This window comes from Mastigoproctus giganteus, chromosome 1 (assembly GCF_048544385.1).
Source record: "Mastigoproctus giganteus isolate SK-2022 chromosome 1, ASM4854438v1, whole genome shotgun sequence".
Classification (NCBI taxonomy): Eukaryota; Metazoa; Arthropoda; class Arachnida; order Uropygi; family Thelyphonidae; genus Mastigoproctus; species Mastigoproctus giganteus.
In genome coordinates, this window is record NC_143575.1 from 174,458,933 (window position 1) to 174,484,236 (window position 25,304).

At 36.4% G+C, this 25,304-nt stretch overlaps 1 protein-coding gene across 1 annotated transcript in view; it reads right to left on the minus strand.

Moving 5' to 3' along the window:
* cnk (connector enhancer of ksr) overlaps window positions 1-25,304 on the minus strand; it is a 327,711-nt gene that overhangs the window by 109,396 nt on the left and 193,011 nt on the right. Inside the window, exons 12-13 of the mRNA XM_090389913.1 lie at window positions 22,983-23,023; window positions 4,600-4,672 (exon numbers count right to left, since the gene is read on the minus strand). Of these exons, the coding sequence (XP_090246039.1) occupies window positions 4,600-4,672; window positions 22,983-23,023 (114 nt within the window). The remainder of the gene's footprint in view (window positions 1-4,599; window positions 4,673-22,982; window positions 23,024-25,304) is intronic.

A 25,304-nucleotide genomic window follows, 5' to 3' on the forward strand; every position in this document is an offset into this window, starting at 1 on the left:
TTATACACTGTCATTATGCTTATCTGCTTGCAAATGCAAAACTATATCACATTTCCCACTGCTCAAAATTTAAAAATCCATCTGCAAGTGATACACAAGGCAAATGTGTTACCTTTTAAAGATTTTACAATATATGTCTTCTGAAATTTTATGTCACATTTCATTGGCATCTTAATGAAAGATGGTCAATTAGCTTCACTCTATACAAGTAATACAAAATGAACGCACATATGAAATGAGACCGGTGCTATTATCCTGCATTTTCTATTTTGTAACACAGCCAACCCATTAAGGAAAAACAAGAGAAATTTGCAAAAGAAGATGAAGCACTGAGGTTTTGAGAGGGGAAAAAAAAAAAAAAAAAAAGGGAGAACTATCACCAAATGCATTACAATAGTGAGAGGGAGGAGGGGGGGAGTCATACAAAGTAAAAAGATGGATTCTCGGTTATAAATCCACAGAGTTGGCAGCTATGACCTTGAATGATAATGTTATAATACCAGTGAGATTTGTATAAACAAATCTCACTGGTATTATAACATTATTTATGAATCATTAACATTATTTTATGATGAAATACTGAATAATTATTATAACATCATTGGGTATTGTTAGCCAATTTTCATACTTCCTGTCAACCAGATTTTGTCTGTGAGTATTGAGTGAGTGTTTGCAAGATACATCTCATATTTATTTGGTGTGTCTTGGAAATACTCAGTCAAAATGTGCATGCAGAAATATGCCAAATTTTCAGGGAAGAAATAAATCGGAGTTTCTAAATTGTTACTAAAGTTACTATGAAGTAAAAACTAATTATAATTTCTAATTTTTATGTTTATATGTCACCCTGTTTGACTGTCGCAACACTGAACAACAAATTTTGGGTCATATCTTGTTATCAGCAGTAAGTTTTACTTGATAGATTTTGGGGTGCTAAACATGGAAATAGTGCTTAAAATGGCAGATTGGTTCTTGTTTTCAAAAAGTTATAAAAGGTATTTTTTATTTATATGGCAGTAAGATGTAGCTACGAACATACTGGTATCAAACACGGGACCTTTTTGTCATTCGCTTGTATTCAGTTTTGAGAGCATCCCTTTTCACCATCCAACAATAATCGGCTAACATGGTGGCACTCCATTTGCCTTTGTATCTTTGTTCCATCACTGCGCGCACCATGTTCGTTGCTGATGCGACCGTTTGGCGGGAAGAAATCCAGGTGTGAGTGTAAGAAATGCATCTTCAGTGAAATGTTGCACTCCAGTTTTTGGTAAGAAGTATATGTCTTCCACAAGCTGCCTGTAGTTGCCGGCTTTAACATGTCCAAGAAAACTGGTCAAAACATTTCGAAAGGCTTTCCACACTGATTTCTCACTATCAGTGAGGACATATTTGAACTGTTTGTCTTTGAAAAGTTGCCTTATTTATGGAATAATGAAGATGCTTGCCTTAATTTTCTCTGTACTAAGTTTTGGGAATTTCTCTTGCAAGTATGTGAAGATTACCTTTAAATCAACATATATCTGCCACTCATACTTCTGATAGTATACATCTAAGAGATGTTCGCCACGTTTGTGTATGTTTCTTTTTTGTGGATGGCATATGCAAGAGGTATTGAAGGCATCATATTTCCATTGTGTGATAACACAGCCTTAAGGCTAACCTCAGAAGCATCTATAAAAAGTCGCCATTCTTCGGAAATGTGCCTCATGTTCATTGCTGCCATTACACCATCAACATCCTTACAAACAGTGAGTTAACCTTCTGTTTGATAGAATTTATCAAACAATATAACATTTTGATAGAATTTATCAGTCTTTATTTTGAGTACGAAATGTTGTCATTTTCACAGAATGATCTAGTAGATTTCGCTGTTGTAGCCTCGATGCCAAAAGCTCTGCCTCATTCTTTGGCAGTTCAAGATCCTGATGAGGTCATTAAGCTCATTTTCTGTGATCTTATGTGGTTCAGAAGGATAAAAGTTTGGACAAAATGGTGGAACCCTTTATGTAGAGGGTGGCGAAGTTGATGTTCACCAGTATCTTCATCAGTGTGTACAGAAAAATGGTCAGGTGGTTCAGGAATAGGTAGTACTTCACAGTGATGCACGGGATGAATTACAGATGGTATATTTGGTTACGCCACTGTCCAATTTTTATTAATTATCATCCCTTTTCTAATAGGAGGCACCAGACAGATGTAACAGTCTGTGACATGATTTGTTGGCCCCCCCTCCATATCATGGGCACTACAGAAGGTATAAAATGTCCCTTTCAATTCACCCAAGCATTGAGTTTTGAGGTAGTGCAGCATATGTGTGAAGCCCAGTTCTTGTCCTGGTCTCCTACTTTACATCCAAAGTAAAAGAAATAGGCCTTTTTGATGGCTCGAGTTAAGGGACACTTTCTTGAAGCTAATGTGACTTCTCCACACACATAACAGAAGTCATCCAGACTATTAACACAATTACAGGGTACATTAATCTTACATGACACAAATACTGCACAAGATGGAGTAATCTCACAAAGAACAAATCACCCAGTACCTAGCTGTATCCGAGGATTACGGCAACACAGTTGAAGATGCATTTGAGGCAACGACTTATCTCGTGATGCAGAAGTTGGCGATCACGTGATAAGAGCTGGTGGTACTGAAACTGTGGTGTTGCTATGTGTTTTGTCGAGAGCCGTAGTTGATAATGTAGAATAACTCGCTAATATGCAACCCCAACTGTAATTCAAAAACAATTGCCAATCGACAAATTTTAATGTGGTTTTCATGTTCAGCAGAATGAAATTAGCCAAGATTGGGTATTTCATTTTCGTAACATTTTACGTATTGACCAACGTAATTAACCTATCATGCTTGATCAATAGCAAACTTTATCAAAGCTGCTTACAGAAAATTATATATACAAAAGCTAGGAACCAGTATGGATCAATAACTTGTCTTAACTTTGCATCTCTCTAATTAATAAATATTATTACACACAGTGGCCATTATATATAATGGCAACTGACTGAAACAACTGGTAGGGGTTCTGAGCTCTGCACATCTGCAAATAATTAACACAGATGTAAATACAGGCTGGCCTCAATTAACGCAATTAATTCGTCCCACGAGCGCAAAACGGAAACGTGTTAATCGAATATAATAATCAATAGGAAAAATTATAATTGGTCCTTGACCTTCTGGAATGTCCATAAAGAATTTTAAAAATACCTTTTAAATAACCTTTTAACTGTAAAAGATAATGTAAATAATTATGGAATTAAATGTTTATTGCATAAAACAGTGGTACCCAAACTGTGCGCCACGGAATATTTTAAATTTGAGGGAAACGCAGCGATACTCGACATTGTTGAACACCGCGCAAACTACTAGATCGAGGTAGTTCACAGTTTCAACATTTCTTATTAAGTTGTTTGGACCTAACTACTAAATGGAACTGTTAGGTATTTATTTTGGTCCAGGCGCGCCTTGAAAAAATTACTGAGACACTAAGGGTGCTGTGAACCGAGAAAGTTGGGGGACCTCTGACATAAAATACACAATGAAGAAATAACTGTTGTGGAAATATTTGAACAGTGTTGACTTTCTCTTTTCATCAATCAATTTCCGATAGCTGACAACAATCTTCTCTGGGCCCTGGCGAAATAAATATCTCAGAGAACCTCAAACCTTTTGTTTGAGGTTCTCTGTGATATGAAAGATCTCATCTAGTTCTTTTACCGTTATCTCCTTCGCTGTAACATTTTCGTCTGGCTCATTTAAAAATTCGAATTTTTATGCAAGTGTGCATTGACTTTATTAGCAGTCTTCTTCTGATGGTTGACGGAACACACCGAGGCGGGCAGCAGGCAAACATTTGTTTATTGCCCGTCCGACTTGTGGTAAGCTTAACGAGCGATTCAAATCTTTTTCAACTATTGCATTAAAAAAAAAAAAAAAAAAGATTGCGTTAACTGGAAATTTGCATCGTGTAAAGCAAAAAGTGGTATAATTTTTTCAAATAGCGTTAACTGAAAATCGTGTTAATCGAACTCGCGCTATGTGAGGCCTGGCTGTATTCAGTTAAATTAATGAAATGACTTCAGGAGTGATAAATGCTTCCAAACAATTTCTCAAGGTGTACATAATTAAAACTCTGGGAAATAAAGATAAATTTTTGTAAACAGTCTAGCTAACTAATGGCATTTCATACTTCAGACTGCACTGTCTTGTTTTTTGTTCGCTTCCTAATTATGGACAATGCAAATGTATCAATGAAGTCCACATAAAGTGCTGTTGTGGCACTTTATGTGGACAACCAGCACTATGTGGACTTTGGTGATACATCTAAGTATGGCACTTAGATATATCACCAAAGTGTTCATTATCTCAGTGTTCACTTTGCCATTCAAGGAATGGCAAAATGAACACAGACCTTTTTGTGTTGGAGAGGGGTGGGAGCAGTATTTTCTTACTTGCAATTAGGTGTTTAAAAGTCTTGATAAGACACCATGATCAAACTCCACACCCTACTTTTAGCATAAAAGGGAAGAGAAGGATGTACTAACATGCACAATCATTTCCACTTTAAATTTTATATTATCATACCTGCAACAAATGCTTTATATCTTTGGAAGAAGCTGATTTCTGGGGTACTCCACCTACAATAACTACTTGATAACTAAAAAAACAAAAGAAAAAGAAAACAAAACCTGTATAAAGTTTAATTTGAACATTCCTTTTCTAATTTTAAAGTGTGGTTTTAAAATAAATTAAAAGATGCATACAGCAATATTAGTACTATTTGATGAAAAACATTTTTCATTATAAATAGTACTGATATTGCTGTAAATCCTACTTCCCTGATCTGCAATAACAAATTACATATGTTTTACTGTAATTTGCATTAAATTAGTTGCTCTTATAAATTAAAACTAATTCAAGCAATTTGTGCATCACATTATTTGGTGATATGTATAACTGTGGCCTCCATAGCCAAGTGGTCAGGAGCAGGAGTGCAGTAGCACACGCTCTTTGAATAGACCGGGGTTCAAGCCCTGACTGCTGAATACGGTCAATCTGCGAACACGCACTGAACCAGCGTGGCAGATTATGGTCCATTTCCCTCAGCATGAATTGTTGAGGAGGCTTCCATCCTGCAGTGGGTTGATAATGGTTGCACTTTACCTTTTTATAACTGTCTATCAAGAAACAATCAAGACTGGATGAAATCCAAATTAACAATTAGATAAAATGAACAACAACAAGGCACCAATGCTATTTTCTCTCAACACGGTAAAATTTAAATAATCACAAGCACCAATTATTTGCAATAATATGGACTACATACTACTACCGTAATTGAGCTATGTTTCAACTCAAGACCCATTAGCCACTAAATATTTGCAAATGAACGTAAATGAAAGGCAGAATGTGCTGTCCCCAGTGGAGGTAACTATTGTTAGTGACCCTATTGTTAGAGAAATGGGAAATATATTGTGCAAAAAGGATAGGTGGAATAGAACAAGGGTACACCTGCCAGAAGAAAAAGTTGATAACATTGTCTTTTAAGCAGCCATTATCTTTTAAGGAAACTAAAGGTGAATATTGTTATACACACTGGAACTAATGACATTATGAGTAGGAGATGCAAATCCTCACATACAGGGCAATATACACATAAAAAGTTGAGTTGGAGCTAAATTATAAAGCGTTTGCAAGACATGCTAGGAGAAGTAGTAGTAATAGAGGGATATGATGCAAGAAAGCATTATGTAGCATTAGCCAAAAAAAAAAAAAAAAAAAAAAAAAACACAATTTCACAAATCTATTTCCTCTAAAAGTTTGTCCAGTTCCTCCTTGAAGCTATTTAAGCTATCAACTTCCACAATGACAGATGGAAGTCTCTAACAGCAATTAATCACCCACTGGCTAAAAGCAAATTTCTGCACATCTATTCTACAACTGACTTTACATTCCTCAATTTGAATTTTTGCTCCCTCAGGTTCGTAATCTGAGCAAGTGGAAGAATCCCGTGTGCTTGACCCATTCAAGGCCTTATACACCTTGATCAGATCACCCCGCAGGTGCTTATTCTCCAGCTGTTGCAATTTGCAGGACATAAGCCTTTTTTTTTTTTTTTTTTTTTTTTATGAAAACCCCAAACAAAAGAGGTATTAGAACCTATAGTACTTAGTACCATGTTTGAGTTGGAGATTGGGAGAAGACAAAATATGTTTGTTGACGTTAGACTTGAATTTCTGCAGACTGTAATTTTCAGGAAATACGCATGAAGGAAGGTTGTTCCAGAAAATGGCAGTTGAATGAATAAACGAGGAAGATGAAAAGTTGGTTCTATGAGTTTGAAGTTGGACAGTAAATGGATGTTGGCGGCACATGTTCAGACTGTTTTGAAAGAGAGAGTGGGAATTATAGAAGCCAATTCAGAAGAACAGTGCCTGTGGAGGTATCTGTAGAAAAGGCATGCAGAGAAACAGTACGTCTATGAGACAGCAAGTGGAGAGACTCTGTTAGAGATGAGTCATTAATTAACCTAACTGCCCTCTTCTGAATGGAATCTAGAAGCCTGAGAGGTTTTGGGGGCACCGTCCCAGTAGTGGGAACAATATTCCATGGTAGGGTGGATTTGCAATTTGTAAAGATTGAACAGCTGTTTGGAAGAAAAGTAACGCCGAGAATGAAAGAGAAAACCAAGTTTTTTAGATGCAGAGGAAGCAATATTTGTAATGTGCTTGTGCCAAGAGAGATTAGAAATCAGGGTAATCCCAAAAAGAGATATATCATCTTGCCTAGAAATCAGTGTCACCAAAGATAAGCATAGGAGCAGAAGAATCCTTTTTGCAAGATATAAGACAAGACTGAGTTTTAGAAGGATTCAAATCAACTAAGTTGTCTTTACCAGGCCTCTGTAGCTGAGTGGTCAAGAGCAGGAGTGCAGTAGCACACACTCTTTGAGTAGACCGGGGTTCAAGCCCCTGACTGCTAAATACGGTCAATCTCCCAACCAGCACTGGACCAGTGTGGCAGATTATGGTCCATTTCCCTCAGCATGAATTGTTGAGGAGGCTTCCATCCTGCAGTGAGTTAATAATGGCTGCAGTTTACCTTTACCTTTAAGCTGTCTTTGCCCCACTGGAGATCGGCATTTAAGGAATTGGTAGTGGATATTCGAGAAGTTGAAGCTGATTGAGCAGACTCTCAATTGCGATGACAGCACATTGCATCCCCAGTGGAATGCAACGTGCTGTCATCAGCAAAACTATGGATAGGATTTCCAGTCAATGGAAGAAGGTCATTATATACAAGAGGAAAAGAGTGGGGGAAAGAACTGAACCTTGGGGGACACCGGCATTAGTGGAGAAGTTAGAAGACAGAGAGCCATCTACCATCACTCCTAGTGAGCAATCAGAGAGAAAACTGGATAACCAATTACAAAAAACAGTTGGCAAACTATAACATGGAAGCTTGTTTAGAAGACTTTTATGCCAAACATGATCAAAAGCCTTTGAGATGTCAAGAGCAACTGCTTGTGTTTCACCGAACCTTTCCATTGAATTTGTCCATAAATGAGTAACATAAACCAGAATATCACCAGTGGATCGACACTGATGGAATCCATACTGGCGATTGTTGATCAGACGGAAGGTTTCCAGGTAGTTTAAGAGTTGGAGGTTAATTGATTTCTCCATTACTTTAGAAAGAGTAGAAGTAATTGCAATGGGACAATAATTGGATGGGAGGGATTTGTCACCCTTTTTAGGAACTGGCTGGATATGTGCAAATTTCCAAGCAGAAGAAAAAATACCTTTGGAATAAAAAAGTGAAAAAAGGAGGCAAAGAACAGGAGTAAGTCCAGGAGCACAGGTTTTGAGAACAAGTGGAGAAATACCATCAGGAACTGGAGCTTTCTAAGCATCAAAATTAGTCAAAATCCTTCTGACATCCTTTTGATGGAAGACCACAGGAGGAATTGAATGGAGCGTGTGGGGAATGGTGGGATGTGTTTTACCAAGATCATTAATACATGAGTTGGAAGAAAAATGGGATGCTAGCAGGTCAGCTTTATCCTTGGCTGAAGTGACAACAGAACCATCTGGTTTTGACAGAGTTGGGGGCAGAGATGGGCAAATGTTGCGGCCCATTAAAATTACCAAGTCTCTGACAGGGAATATCGGAATGGACGTACGCACAAGTACCACCTTTGAGGCGAAAGGAATCACACAGCGTATAATTTTGTCAACTGAGATGAGCAGTAGTTGAATCAACCTATAACTGTGATTCTGTCAGAAAAGTACATGGGGTTTGGCAGACTGCAAGTGGAAATGGACATTGTTGAGATTAGAATTGAGACCATGTATATTTGTGAAATGAACTAGGAAGTGTTTGGGAAGTTTAGATCTTTTTGCAGATAAGCTTATTCTATTAGTTTGACAATTCATGGCGTATTCAATAGTAAGAAAAAGTAGGGGGGACATGCTGTATGAAGTAATGAAATTTTTGGATATGGCATACACATGGTAAAAATATATCCAGATCCTTGACAAAACGTGGCCTCGACAAATCCCCCCCCCAACATACACACTACTCTGACTCCCTCCAGTTACTATCTGGCAGAGTAGAGGTAGCAAGATTATTCACTAGCTAATCTGGAAGCCTCCTAAAGAGTTACCAACAGACTCGGTCCGTTGTACTAACTAGCGGCTGGCCTGCGAATGCCGTTTTAGAGCTGTACCCTCGAAATGTAAGGAAGGTTGGATCTCGCCATGATGTTCATCATAACTTCAAAAGTCATCAGTCATACTGCATGATGGAAGAGATGGGGAAAGGTTGACCGCAACTTAGCTCTGGGGACTTAACATGGGTTCAACCATGTTAAGTCCCCAGTGGTATTGCACTGGTTGATGAGAGTTATCTACCACCTAGTATTGCCTGGTAACACAGAGGTGTGGCATTCCTCCATGTGGTGTGGGCGCCACACCTCTACTCCTGCTTACGTTGGTTCACACCTGGGTGGTCACCCACAGTGTGCTTGTGCCATGTGAGTTATACCCCGGATTACTAACAGTTCCACCATCGAGAAGGTGCAAGCAGAGGATTTGGATGTCACAGACCATCCGATCTTTGCCGAAATTGGGTCCACTTGACTTGAGTGTCACCCGAATATCAGTTCCAGTAGCGTTTAGACTGAGAGAGTGTCTGTGACAACCTCAAGGACCAAGTTACACCTAATTGAGAAATAAGAACAAGGCGTCCCAGTAGCACGTGTTTATGAAATTTATGGCGTAAAAAAACAAACTGTTTCTGATATCCATAAATCAAAGGCTAAATTGCAACATTTTATATTGTATTAAAGCCTTTTTTTTTTTACAATAAGAACAATAAAAAAATGCCCCCCCCCCCCCCCCAGGTTACATTCGATTTAATGGACTTTTGGCATTAACAGACACCACTTCTCCCCTATTAGTCCATTAAATTGAGGGTTTATCGTACTTATATGCTTATCAGCTGCTGAAGCGCATTCTTCAGCTATTCTTGTAACTACTACAATAAACAGCTCTCATTCTGTCCTCTTTCTAAGCAGAAACTAACAACCATTCAGGAGGGGTAAATGTGGGTGTGAATACAAGACCATGAATTCATATTAGGACCTATAAATTTCGGATTAAGTCCTGAAAACAGATACAGGGTTCATTAAAATTACAATTATGTGCCAAGACTACTTCAGAAATAAATGCAACATTAAGAGTCATACGTCAAGGTGTAATTTTGCTATCTGATCCCCAAGATGCCCAAAGTCAAATCATAAAAATAAAAACTGAGAAAGATGACACTCATACCCAGCATTGAAAACTAACTACTCCCCACCCAAGGAAATGTATCTTCATTCTGACCAAAGGATGAGTGCCACTTCCACAATAAAAGAACTAAAATGAAGATAAAAACCTATAAGCACCACTTCATGAGGGCATCACATGAATGCTTGTGAATTCTAAAAGTCATATTTCAGTTAATAAATGCCAGTTATTAGCACTAGCAGTGGCGTATGATGCAAGAAGGCAAACTTATACAGCATCAGCCAAAAAAAAAAAAAAAACCTCCACTTCCCATTTCACCTATCCATTCCTTCCAAAAGTTTGTCTAATTCTTCCTTGAATTTATTTGATGGAAGTTTGTTTGAGCAATCAACCACTCGCTGGCTAAAGGCAATTTGTCGCATATCTATTCTGCAACCATCGTTCCTCAATTTGAATTTATGCCCCCTCAAGTGCATATCCGAGCAAGAGGAAGATTCCCATCAGCATTGGGCGTGATCAACCTATTCAAAGCCTTAAACACCTCAATCAGATCACCTCACAGTTGCGTAGTCTCCAGATGCTGCAATTTGCAGAACTTTGTTTTCTTGCCCTTCTTGGCAAGGAACTCCTTTATTCCCCTCAACAATCTTGCTGACCTTCTCTGTACTCGTTCCAACAGCTCTACATCCTTCTTAAAATGATGCCTCCAGACCTGTATGCAGTACTCGAGGTGTGGCCTGACCATTGCCTTATATAAAGGGATAATCACCTCCTTATCCCTGCTAGCAAATTTCCTACTATTATTGACAAAACTCCATGAGCTGTCCCGGCAGCCTATTTGCACTGCTCAGAGAACTTCATATCTGACTGCACAATTACCCCCAGATCTTTTTCATTCTCCACTAACCTGAGTGTAGTACCACACAGTTTGTACGTTACTCTGGGGTTACTACTACTACTACCACCACCCATATGCAGTACTTTGGATTTGTCAATTTTAAATTCCAGTTTCCACTTCTCAGCCCATCTGTCTAACTTTCTAGATCCTGTTGTATGGTACTGTTAAAGACATTAACATTAACAGGATCTAGAATTGACATTAACTGTACCATTACTGTTAATGACAGTAGCATACTGTCATTAGCACCCCTGTCAACTTTTGTATCGTCTGCAAACTTGGACATTAAGCATGATATACCTTCATCAATATCACTATATATATAGAAAACAACAATGAGTGAAATACCAAATCCTGGGGGAATCCACTAATAACATTAGTCCATGAAGAGAAGTGTCCACTGATTACCAGTCTGTCTTCTCCCAACCATCCATCCCTTTATCATAGCAGCAACTTGCCCTTAATGCCACACTACAGCAGACCCAAGCTTAACGCTGATAATTCGTTCTGGAAAAAGAGAGCACTAATTGAATCCGCGCTAAGTGACTGCTGCATTCCCATAAGTTAACATATGTATTTGTGAGTTGCGGTCAGTGCTATAGGACATTTCCTAATCAACAATAAATGGTAGTGAAAAGAAGCATAGATGCCGGTCAAAATATTTGTACATATAAAATATTCTGCATTACATATGTATATAATTATGTGGTAATTACTTACGTATCAAAATTAAACTTAAAATTCATTCCAATTAAAATCATGAATTTAATTGATTTAATTTAACTGATGAATTTAATCATAAAAAATGTGTTGATTTGGGGTTGTATTTTGACCCTCTTCCTGGTAAACTAAAAGGAGTTTTAATTTAAAATTCCCACAGCATTACCACCCAACAATAAAGTCAACCGATCCTTCACCGCTTTGAAATCTGGCATGTTTTTTTCTTCTTTCAATATGAAACTTCTTTTAGGCATTCATTTCCAAAAAAATCCTGCTTCATCTATGTTAAAAACTTGAGAAGTATAACACATAATACATCTCTTCAATAATTTTAACAAGTTCTTTTTTGATAGTTTCGGCTCCTTGATTTGCACTTGCAGCTTCTCCCTGGATTTTAAATCTATTCAACCAGCCCTCACTAGTTTTAAATGGTTCCATATTTTTTTTTTTTAGGCGAGTTTTCTTTAGATCATCATATAGGCTAATCTCTCTCTCTCTCTCTCTGTGTGTTTTTTTTTTTTTTTATAATATTTAACTTAACTGAATTCTGCATTGGATGTTATCTTCAATAAAATTAGTTAACGTCTCTCCATTTCAATCCTAATAGCCGGTCTAACCCTAGTTGCTTGCAGTGGAACAGCTATCTTTCCCGCTGCTAAAATTAATTCTTCATTTTTTATGATTGTTCTTACAGTTAAACTTGCCAGTCCTAAATTATGGCACACATCTGCTTGTCATTGACCGGAATCTATTCGCTTCAAAACGACTGATTTAATTTTCGAATTCAGTCTTTTTCTTACATTTGTAGTCTTCGTACTGCGTCCAGACTTTTTTTTTTTTTTTTTTCCCATTCTTATCCACCATTATTAACTCTTCGGAAATGTAACAGCGTTGGTTGCATTAATTATGATTACATGTTTGAGTAAACTGTCCGTTAGGCACGATGTCCAATACTGTACTGAGTGATGACTAGACTTCGGATAAATGCATATACTGTAACGCAAATATAACAAGTAATATGAATTGTTGAGGAGGCTTCCACCCTGCAGTGGGTTGATAATGGCTGCACTTTACTTTTATACTTGATAATTTTTTAAAATGTTAATCACAGAACTACTAACAGGTCACTGTACTGCAATTAAATTAGCATGCGAGAAAATTTCACTGAGCACGGGAAATGTTTTAATCCTGTTTCGCTATTTTCAAGCTAGTGACTCCATCAAATGAAACGGTTTCGTTAAATATGCCAAAAATGCAATCTGTAAAAGAGCGTTATAGTGGTTTGTGACAGCATTATAGTCAGATATGGGTTATAACATAAGAACAACGTTATAGTGAATCAGCGTAAAGCGAACCACGTTATAACGAGGGCCTGCTGTAGTCGTTTATGTGCAACAGTATCAAAATCTTTCCTGAAAGCCAAGTATATGATATTAAAATTATTTTCTACATCCAGTTCCTTTGTAATCACATCACAGTATCCATTCAAATTGGTCAGACAAGATTTTCCCTTAACAAATCCACGCTGCATGTGAACTATAACTGCAGTCTTGTCTAGATAATCCTGCATTACTTCTTTAACCAGCAACTCCATTATTTTACCTGGAACAGAAGTTAAGCTAACAGGTCTGTAATTACTCATGTCAAGATTTTGTGAATTGGGGATAGATTCGCACTTCTCCAGTCTGTGAGAACCTCCCCCGAATCCAAGGATGCTCTCCTGATTATGGCTAAAGGCTTGGTTACTTTCTTTGCTGCCTCCTTTAATATAACTGGATAGAATCCCATCCATTTCAGGTGCCTTACTTATGTTTCACTTCAGTAATTTCTCTTCCAATTTCCTCTCAATTAATACAAAATCATTTAGTTCCCTATTAGAATTTGATAAACTTCTGAACTCCACCTCCCTAGAGAATTCCTCATGGGTGAATATAGATGCAAAATACCGATTCAGTTTTTTCAGTTACTTGAGCAGGATCATCAACATCAAATCAAGTCAATTTTAGTGCAATCAAAAATGTGATTACTGCAGGAGTTAAAAACAAGTTATGTAACATGTATTGCATTACATTTCACGCACAATTTTATTTTTCTTAAATTAACTTTTTTTTCCCTGTGTGAAAAGGGAAATTATCTTCTTAATTAATTATAATTAGAAGGAAATTATAGGGAAATTAATTATAGAAGATAGCTATATATAGTTATCGTCTAATCACTCAATTACTAAGATTTTAACTTTATAGAATCCTAATAAAACTATAGTTCCAGATTCTCTAAACTCAGTCTAATTACAACTGTATAATATTTATTACTCTCACATGTTTTTTTGTCTCTTTTCTCTCTTAGATGTAACTCTTCACAAGCAACACCACGTTCACGAGTCTTACATAACAATACATGCGAAGCGTTGACTGTCTAAAGCTAATAATACTAGAATAAAACTACATTTAATCTATGAATATATTTTTTACACACAACTTGTATGGAAAAATGAAATAATAACTGCTGGATTTCTATTTGTCCAATTTTAATGAAGTTTGGGATAGCTTTACATATTGTAATGAATGGGCCTGGTGTACTGGGGTCCATGGCTAAGAAAAATATATACATACAATGATAACCCAGTTTAATATAATATAATAAAATATATAATAAGTAGCAACAGCTTTCAAAACTAACGAGTCTCTTTTTCAACTGATTTAAATACAACGTATAAGTGCAATGAGCTGAGAGTGAGGCACGTTATTCATTTTCTATTATTGTTGCACGGACGTGCACTGTTTTACTCCAGTGTTTATCCAGCATTAAAATGGTTGTCTCTAGGATGGGGTGTAGATGTATGCCTTTGTGTGGTGGGGACAATTTACTAACTACAAATCCAGCCACGCACCCAGTCATCTCAACAGCACTGCCCGCACCCTATTCTCCAGGGCTTGGAGCCATTCCAGCACTGATGCAATTAGGCGTAACGAGATTTCCCGTGTGAAGGCGGACCTAACCAAATGTGGTTATCCATCCCATGTGCTAAACAGGTGCCTATTACAGGCACAAGAACTCACATCCCACCCAAGACCACCAAACCAAGACGGTATACCATCCGCCTACATTCCCTATTATCCAGGCGTGTCAGGACGGATCTCCAAAATCCTCAGAAATTACAACATCAAATGCGTGCAGTTACCCTGCAGAAACCTATGTTCACTTGTCTCCAGTGTGAAGACACCTCTCTTACGCAGCAATGTAGTATATTGCATCACCTGTAGAGACTGTGACAGCTGCTACATAGGAGAAACATCAAGACGTCTCCAAGATCACCTTAAGGAACATGACAGAGCAATCCGGCTTGCCGATACTGACCAGTCCGCAGTCGCAGAACATTTTTGGGCCACCAACCACGATCTCGATCCCAAACGTGATTTTGAAATAGTAGACCACTCACGACACTTTCGCCACCGCCTATGCTAGAGTCACTTAACATATTAAACAATCCAAAGGCGATAAACCGCCACAAAGGCATACATCTACACCCCATCCTAGAGACAACCATTTTAATGCTGGATAAACACTGGAGCAAAACAGCGCACGTCTGTGCAACAACAATAGAAAATGAATAACGTGCCTCACTCTCAGCTCATTGCACTTATCCGTTGTATTTAAATCAGTTGAAAAAGAGACTCGTTAGTCTTGAAAGCTACTGCTACTTATTATATATTTTATTATATTATATTAAACTGGGTTATCACTGTATGTATATATTTTTCTTAGCTTTACATATCTTTCTAAAAGAACTATAAAATTTCATGAAAATCTGTCCATTTGGAGGAGAGTTGTTACACACAGTAGGGTGGATGGACATGGTGAATGCAATAAGTGCTTATGCATGTACAGTAAACCTCCGCTATTCGTGGTATCTGTATTCGCGATTTCGCGGTCGTTGATTTAATATAAAATGAAACCTAAAAAAAATGTGAATTTTAAAGCGCTGTGAGCATTTTCCGCCATAAAAAACCATGGGCCTGGCTAAAATTATTTTTCCCGGTCAAAACAGCGCTCAGTGGGTGGGGGAGAGGGGTGACAAAATCACGAGCGTGGATGTTTCTCGCTAATCCTCGTTCAGTATGTGTTATGCGCTTGTCATGGAAGGTTTCGTCGTTTCCTTTTAATTTATATGCTTATAAATTGAATAAATTTATAAATTGATATGCATACAAAAGTGATAAATCTACCGTTTTGCAGTGGAAAACAGACTTTTTCGAGTGTTAACGGAAGAAAGTGACTTTATTTGGACAAGTTCTTTCTAACCCGTACAAAAATATGGCTACGAATAACAAGGGAAATGTGAAAAGATCAAAGAAGGTGATGACATTAGCGAATAAAATTGAGTTATTAGACAAAATTTCTAATGGTAAAAGTGTCTCCTCAGTGGCAAAACATTATAAAATCAATGAGTCAACGGTACGATCAATCAAGAAATCGGAAGAAAAAATCCGTCGTAGTGTTCGTGAAAACGCGCTAATTGCTTCAAAAATTTGCTCTGTAACTCGTGATGTTAAATTAGAAAAAATGGAAAAAGCTTTAAATTTGTGGATAGAAGACCGAATTCAAAATAAAATTCCGTTAAGTTCACTCATCATTCGGAAAATGCAAAATTCCTTTATCAACACTTTAGCGAAACTGGTGATAGCACTGGCGGGATACGTTTTTTTAGCTAGCAAAGGCGCAGTTTGAAATTTCTAATAAATATTACATTTAATATTAAATTGTTTCTTATTTTCATTTCGATGCCATATACTTGCATTTCACTATGTACTGTCTATGCACATAGTCATATCATGAAGGTACGTATAATACATACATAGACAATATTTTTGACTAGTTTTTCTTATATATTTCATACTTTGGAACGGAACCCCTTTATTACTATGGGACCCATAACTCAGTATTCGCGTTTTCGGTATTTGCGGCATTTCTCAGGAACGTAACCCCCGCGAATAGTGGGGGTTTACTGTATATGAGAATATGACTAAAAAAGAAAGAATAATTATTCAAAAAGGCACATAACAATATTTGCAATGTGGATTACACAGTGCCACTCATAATTTCCCTATAATTTTTTAGGAGATAGGTGGACTCTGAAATTAATAGTACTGAATTTTTAATCAAAACTATTTTATTCAAATGAAACTTAAAATGCACTAATAATACCATGTACTATTTAATACAAGTTCACATATTTTATTAAATCATTATTTTGTAGCATAAAAGTAATATGTCATATAGCACGCACCCCCCAGGAAGGTCTCCTTTAGTCTGGCTTGGCTAAACACTTTTCATTAATTGATAACATGAATTGCCAGAAACATTTCTCTATTCCTCCAAAAAAATTGTTTTATTTATGCGAGATGTTGGCAGCTTCCATAAATTAACCCTCAAACACCTCTCCAATTTGTTCTACAGTAGTTCTGTTAGCCCAAAGCACAGGGTGCTAAGCAGATCAGCTACACACTAAATTTGAGCAGAATAATATAACAATGATGTGCCATATCATTTCATTTAAACCAATCAGGCCCTCACACTGACTTGTTGAAAATGTGAGGTCATGCACCATAACCTGCATCTCTGGGCTGGCTGTGGTCCAGCATTTACCATGTGTGGCCACAATCAAGGAGTTCGTGGGTTCAAGCTCAATATACTGCCACAAAAAAATGCACAGCCCACTGTGATTGCGAAAATCCAGCTGCCATTAATAATTCACTGCATATGTAGTAGTGATGAATTTGAAAACTCTTCTGGCTGTCTAGATAATAAATGGAAATTTATTAAGTAGCAGTGTTACTGCTCCAATACTGAGCAATCATGATACTGCTCCTTCAGGGTACTTCCAACAAAATCCACTATCCCAACATGCCATAAAAATTGGCCCAACTCATCGGACAAGTGCTTCGTTGTTGTAACAGTGCATTTTTCAAATTTCCATCAACAGTGTACCTCTTTGTTACCACACTTGATGGAAACAAGTGCAATGGGGGGGGAGAATCATAATACCACTGTACTCAATGCATCTCATGATGAAAACTATTGGCTGATGGAAAAAAAAAAATCCCATTTCACCTATCCATCCCCTCCAATAGCTGGTCTAGTTCTTTCAATTTATTCAAACTATCCACTTCCATAACAACGGATGGAAGCATATTCTAGCAATCAACCACTCATTGGCTGAAGGCAAACCTTTAATACAAAGATGTGATTATACACATCTTTGTCTCTCCATGTGCATAGCCTGAGCAAGAATCCCATCAGCACAGAGTTTGCTCAAGCCATTCAAAACTGTAAACAACTCAATCAGATCACCTCGCAGGTGCCTAGTCACCAGACATTGCAATTTGCAGAAATTAAGCCTTTTTTGGTAAGGGCACTCCTCGGTTCCTCTTACCAATCTTGTTGCCTTTCTTTGTACCCATTCCAGCAGCTCCACATCCTTCCAAAAATGTATGCATGTTGCCTAACCACTGTCTTGTACACTAGAATAATCACCTCTATTCCTGCTAGCAAGATTCCTGAATATCATTGACAAAACAATATGAGCTGTCCTGGCAGCTTGTCTGCACTGCTCAGAAAACTTCATATCTGACTGCATAATTACCCCCCAGGTCTATTTCATTTTCCACAATACAGTCTGTCCTCGTATAGCACGATAGTTGTGTTCCTAGAAACCCTCGTGCAATGCAAAATCGTGCAATATGAATAACAGGCCCTATGGGAAAAGTAGGGTTAGGTGCCGACCACCCAAGATTGAACACACATTTGGAACCAAAACATTACCAAACACAATAAATAATTGCGTAATTTTAATCGTTAAAAAATACTTACGTATTTTATAATGATTTAAAATACGTAATAAAAATAATATAACATTTTTTTATTTTTATTATAATATAATAAATAATAAAAAATATTTATTTTTTTATTATTTATTATATTATAATAAAGTATTTTTAGTATTTTTTAATACTAAAAAAGTATTTTTTACGAATAAAATACGTATTTTATTCTTAAAAAATTTATTAAATATAAAAAAATGTCGTAATAAAATACTTACATATTTTATAATACATAAGTATAAATTATAATACGTAAGTCGTAATAAAATGCTTACGTATTTTATTACGACTATTATGTAATAAAATATTGCTAATGCTTTTGCTTCTATCGTAAGCAAACTTGTTTTTTGTTTGATTTTCTATCCAACAGATAGAAAATCGAAAAACAGATAGAAAAGACAGCTGTTCCATCTCTTCCAATTCTTGTGTCTTAATCTAATGGATTTTAATTACACTTTGAGTTGTTCCCGCTATGAAAGTTGTTTTTATTTTCTCCGCATTCTTTGTAATTCTCGGCGTTGCCTCATTTAGGTCTGTAGCACGTGCAATATCACATGGTCTTTCATTTCGCTCAAAGCATTTCACAATTTCATATTTTTTCTCTATCGACAGAGGCGGACTGGCCATAAGCCTTATCCGGGAAATCCCGGTGGGCCGGAGGCCAGTGTGATTTTGGCCATAAACCATAGTATGAGGCCACTATCCCGGGTAAGAATTTTTGACCCAGTCCGCCTCTGTTTATCGATATTGCTTTTTTTTTTTCCTCTCTGAATCTGCAGTGTCTTCACCAGGACGCTTTCTTTTCACACCTTTTAAGCACAATTACAAAACGAGGAGGCACGCTTAATACACATAAACAAAGCTGCGCGCGTGTAGCAACTGAATAAACAACACCGTAAAGGCCGAGATACACTATTAACACCTCACATTTTACTAAAGCACATTTCTGGGGGTTACTACCATAAAACAATTTCCAGTTGCGTTTCTGCTAGTGGAATCTGTTATAAACTGGTTGTAAACTCGATCTAATTGCAATTGCAAATTATTGATAGCTGGAATTGTGTGGGTTATTACGTTATTATGGTGAAATGTATTTCCCCTTCACTGATATAAAACACATAAATACATTTTCAGAATCTTCTTCATTCCTATCGTGTTACGTTCAGTTGGGGTGATTCTGCGTTCAACTGCCATTTCTTGTAAACACAAAGGCGAATCGTGCATAAGCGAATTCGGGTTCATGTTATATAAGATAACGTTCCCCTATTTATAAATCGTGTATGATCGAATTTGTGTAATGTAAACACGTGTTATACGAGGACCGACTGTGCTCTGAGTTCTTGGGCTTCTTGAGTGATTCTTTAGCAACCATGGGTATATTTTCTTAACAATATTAGCAACTACTCAAAGATCTTTTCTATGAAAATATATGGTCTCAGTGGCCAATGTTCATCTTTTGTATAGCCATCTGCCTTCCACTTACACAAAGTGTTCCTGATGTTTTTTAAATGTTGACAAGTTCTGAAATCATCTATACTGTAAGTTCTACCCTATGTAAATAGGCAGAGGGATCTGAGTTCCAGTAGAGGGTGGGTATTTCAGACATGTCCACTTGCATCCTGTGTTCCCATACATCTGGCGCACGATAGCCTTAGTTGCTGATGCGCCATTAAACTTCCAATAACCAACCAACCAACCAACCAACCCATACATCTTATGTCTTTTGTATTAAAAATGAACCAACCGTGGAATAACAATCAGCTGAACGTCCCAAGTGGCTGGCCACATACTGTTGACCAAAGGAGAAAGAGGAAAAGCCAATATGCAGTGCAAAAAAAAAAAAAAAATTGCTGAATAAAATTGTTTGAATCTGTGTGGTGTCACAAAATATAGTAAAATTCTTGTAAATCATGGTACAGGTCAGAGTAAACTTCTTAGATATTATGTGGCTTTATCATTATAAACAGAAAATATATCATTTTAAGTTTAACACTTGCAGATGGCTTTTCATATTACTTTTTTTTTTTTTTTTTTTTTACCTGGGATTGAGTCAATCTGGATTGGAGAGAGCAGAGACATTTTTGGGCTTTCTTCTCACTATGACTAAATTAGAAGGCCTTTGGTGAAGGTTGCCTGACAAAAATATCCAGTTTTTCCTCTGTCAAATTGGAGGAAAAAGTTCTAAATGTAGGGTGGTTGTCCCTCCCAAATGTCAACATGATCTTTGTTTGTTATTTGGTTTTTAGGAGCATTAGCAACTAAGGCCATATTGCTCCGGGATATGTGGTGGTCATTCCCTGACCTTTCCGCATCCTCCGTATTTGGTTGTCAACATGAATTGCAGGGAATAATTTTGTTCTTAAAGGTTGTATCATTTATATTTAAATAGAAATTTTTATAATGGAGTATAAAGGGGTATTTCACTTTACAATAGAGATTACACTTAATGTCTGAATATCTTCATATTTGCTGGTCTCATTCATCACAGGAAAAAAAAAAAAAAAAAAAAAGCCTATGCAATTTTTCCATTCCAAATAGGGTTACTTTATAAAATCATCTGGTTATAATATCTTTAATAGCTAATAATTTTTCCTTGTGATGAATATGCAATAAATTAGCAATTTCATTTTTATCAGTAGCATCATCAAAATGAATAGCCAATACCTTATTTTTAAGTTTTTCTTTAAGTTTCTCTTATATATATTCAATGCAACTGGAAACTGTTGTTTGAAGGTGATTGTGTTTGGCATAATCTCAAAATGTTATTACTATATCAATGGTAAAAAGCAGTAAATTTTCATACAACACTATAAGGCATTTTACACTAACTCACAAAGAATATAATTCAGTTAATAAAAGCGATTCAATATACATGCAACCCATAGTAAATTCTGTTTTACTTCAATTATTACAGACAAACTTATAACAGAGAAACTTATAACAGAGATTGCAATAAATGTTGAAAGTGCCCTACCCAAATGTACACACAAACTCTTTTCAACACATTTGAGAGAACTGACAGTATCTGTGAACAGGTATTGTTTCAATTTATTCAATACTGACATTTAACTCTTCCAACATGTAAAGGTTGTTAGCACACACCAAATTTATTTGATATTAACTTTTACCTTTTTCAACATGTAAAGGTTGTTAACAACAACCACTCCTTTTAAGTTGCCCAAAAGGTAAAAATCTGAGGATCATGGATGTCTAGTTATGAACTCATGCTGTGCCTGAGAAAATGACACTTCACTGTAACCAAATAACTAAAATTAACATATAACAATTAATGGATATCTTGGGCAACTGATATTACTATAGCAGTTATAGTCAAATTCCACCAAGTCAATGTCAATGACCAATTAACTTAAAATTTGGGTTGCATTCATTTTTTTTTTTTTTTTTCTTGGTAGTTGTTGGCGCATCGGCTTCTGTGGCCATAATGCACCTCCCAAGGTTTTTGCAGTACTTTGATCCAAGCCCGAGGTGGGATTCGAACCCGCGACCTTTAGGTTGCCAGGCAGGCACTTTACCCACCCAGCTAGCCCGGTCGGCGCATTAATTTTGAATCTCCCAAGCAGCAAGACTGCAGTTCTTATTATCTTTGAAATTACCACAAGGTGTATAAACACACACACACACAGAAAGCCAAAAGAAGCTTCACACACAAGAAATATTGTACTGTGAAAAAAATTAGTACAAACCCAAAGTTGCAGTGAGAGTAATGGTGACATTTTGATATGACCTCCAGCAATAATGTGGATGGTGTAACTGTGTTGATCAATGCAGTGACCTGTTTTTCTTCTTCAAGTCAGTCACATCAGCTAAGAAGGGGGCTTGTTTGTTTGTTGTTTGATTTTTAGGAGCATTAGCAACTAAGGCCATTCCCTGATCCTTCCGCATCCTCCGTATTTGGGGGTGACAGGCTCGAACCCCGGTCTAATCAAGAAGCGTGTGCTACGCACTGCTGCTCCTTCCCACCTGGCTACGGAGGCGCCTAAGAGGGGGGCTTGTATGCCTGTTCTTTAACCTAACTTCACTCATCAAGATTGATGAGTGAAGTTATCAAGATTGATGAGTGAAGTTATGTTAAAGATAGTCATCCATTAATCTTGAGAGTGGCAATCCAAAGATCCTAAAGCATCCTTTTGAAAGCAAGGGGGGGGGTCTGCCATCTTGTTGGAAGAGCACATTATTGCTGGGGATCTTGAGAAGTTTGCAGGGTCAGATAATTCTCCAGCAAGTTTCAATACACTGGACTGCTGCTGATTGTTCTTTCTGTGAAGAATAATGGTCTGTACACCTTTCTACAACTTGCAGCACAAAACACATTACCTTTGGGAATGTCTGGGTCATATTCCTACACCATGTTGCTCTTCACTTCCTCATACACTCACATTGTTTGTTTCACTTGCCTTTGATGTGCATAATAGATTTCATTTCTTCTATGAAAAAAATACATTGTGCACTTTCTCAAAAGCATAAGCTACAACTTCTGCTTATACCAGAGCAGTACCACAGGTGGCTACTTCTGCAATCAATAACAAATGAGCAAGAAAACTTTAATTCTATCTATTTTTACTGTCAGATATGTTGACATGGATGAATACATTTACTAACTTTTAAATGTTGTGAAGCTATTTTGACTTACTCTGTATATTATATATCTTCTCTCACCTTTTTATTTCATTCTGAGGCAGCACTTCTGTACTTGACTCCTGAGAGAGATTTAGAAACATATAATTAGTATTTCATATTAAAAATAACACATTTAAAGTAGTCAATAATAAACTGAAAGCCAATTATGAGATATGTTCCAAAGGTACTTAATATATATTTTTGATAAATCAACTGATGGATAATATTCATAAAGATAACCTAGAATAATTAATTGACCTTTGGTTGTATATATGAAACTGATAGTTTCAAGACAATTATGCCATTTTTTCTTTTCTTTTCTTTTCTTTTTTATAGTTCTGTTAATTCAAAGCTATAAATTAAAAATCAGCAAATAAATACTGTCTGCCTTTCATTGACAAAACCAAATTATTGCATAATTCACTAAAATGATTTCTTTTTGTGTATGAGCAAAAGGCTATATGTCTATGGCTTAATTTTTCTTTGAATGGAAAATTTAAAGAGCATTAGACCCATTGCTAGACCCAAAAAGGACGTAATGGTGATACCAAACAATTAATCTAGGACCAGTAATGGATGTTCTGAAATTTTAAGTATGATTATCCAAGATAAAAACATTCATCAATAAATGGGACATAATGTAAAATGTCGAATTTTCTATCCAGAACTGATTTGATATCCATTGCATACTGTTTATCTACAGATAATTTAATTTAGAATCATGTACACTGTTTTAAATTTGTACAGAAACTTGAATACCCTTTGAAAAAAATGGCTTTGAAATTTGAATGATAATGCTGTAAATTTTATGCAGAATTCCTTATTGTCCTGTGCATAAAACATACGTGCTGAAATGACTGTTTTGATGTGTGTGTGTGTGTGTGTGTGGAATGAATTTAGTTAAGCCTATTCAGGAATTAGCCTGTGAATTAAAAATGACTCCAAAAAAAGTTGGCTTTTTAACTTATTTGTTAACTAACTTTTGTACCATGATATGAAAAGGTGAAATAAAAGATTTCAAAATATTTTAACCCTCTCAAATGTTTATATATAGAATTCCTATGCAGGCTCTGCAGCATGCATACATATACACATTTTGAAGGTTGTTTCAATAGATGGTCTGCAAATTACAACTGCATATGTATATTCTCTTGAAACTTTAAAAAGACATGGTGCAGGGTAAAGAAGCCATTTTCATATGTACGTGGTCTTGAAAATCAGCACAGGAGAGGCTGAAACTAATCAACTAATATATATATATATATATATATATATATATATATATATATTAAGAGGCTATTATAACATTAAGAAGTGACAATTAATTTGATATTATTTATGATTTTTAATACAAAATTTTGATTTTGACTTCATTTTTTTGACAATCTCATTCTAACATCTGATTATAAAGCTAAAATAAAAAAAAAAAAATAAATAAATAAAAAATAATATTTAAAAACATTTATGTAAGTAGCTCATTTTCAAAACTAAATTCCATGAAAATACCCTCTGGGCATTCTGTTTTGGAAACTTGCTTGAGAAATACAGTCAATTCCGGTTATTTGGGACACATCAGGACTAGTGCATTTTGGCCTGATTAAGCGGCTGCTCCAATTATCCGAAGTTTCGTGTAAATAGTTAAAAATACAATGGACCCCTGCTTTACAATTGCAATTGGTTCACTGTACAATCAAATCTCGTTAAATTTCTTTTCTTTCTTTTTTTTTTGCATTCTTTTTTGGAAACTTGCTTGAGAAATACAGTCGATTCCAGTTATTTGGGACACATCGGGACTAGTGCATTTTGGCCTGATTAAGCGGCTGCCCCAATTACCCGAAGTTTCACGTAAATAGTTAAAAATACAATGGATCCCCACTTCACAATTGGTTCACTGTACAATCAAATCACGTTGTGATGGACCCACCATAGTAAAGTACCGTTCACTATACATTGTGATCACGTTTGTGAATTGAATTTTAATTCTATTAAACAGTGATTCTAATTAGCGAAAATAGGAGGAATATTATCCACAGGCTATAAAAGTAAAGATATATTAAGCACAAATTTACCCTTTATTACCTACCTTACCAATTAAAAAAATTAAATGATACGTGAAATTCTGAAGCATATGCGTGATAAACGGAATAATTAATACATACTGTAATATGCACATCAGTGGTTTTCAACAACCTTTTTTTAATAATGGCACCCCCTAAGTAATTTTATTTACTATGTGGCACCCCTACTCAATTTTCTGCCTGTTAGATCCGACTCTCTCTCCGCAATATCAGACATATGTGGACGCACACCATAAACACATTATCACAGGAGATTTGAGCATTATAGACTATCCTGAGCTAT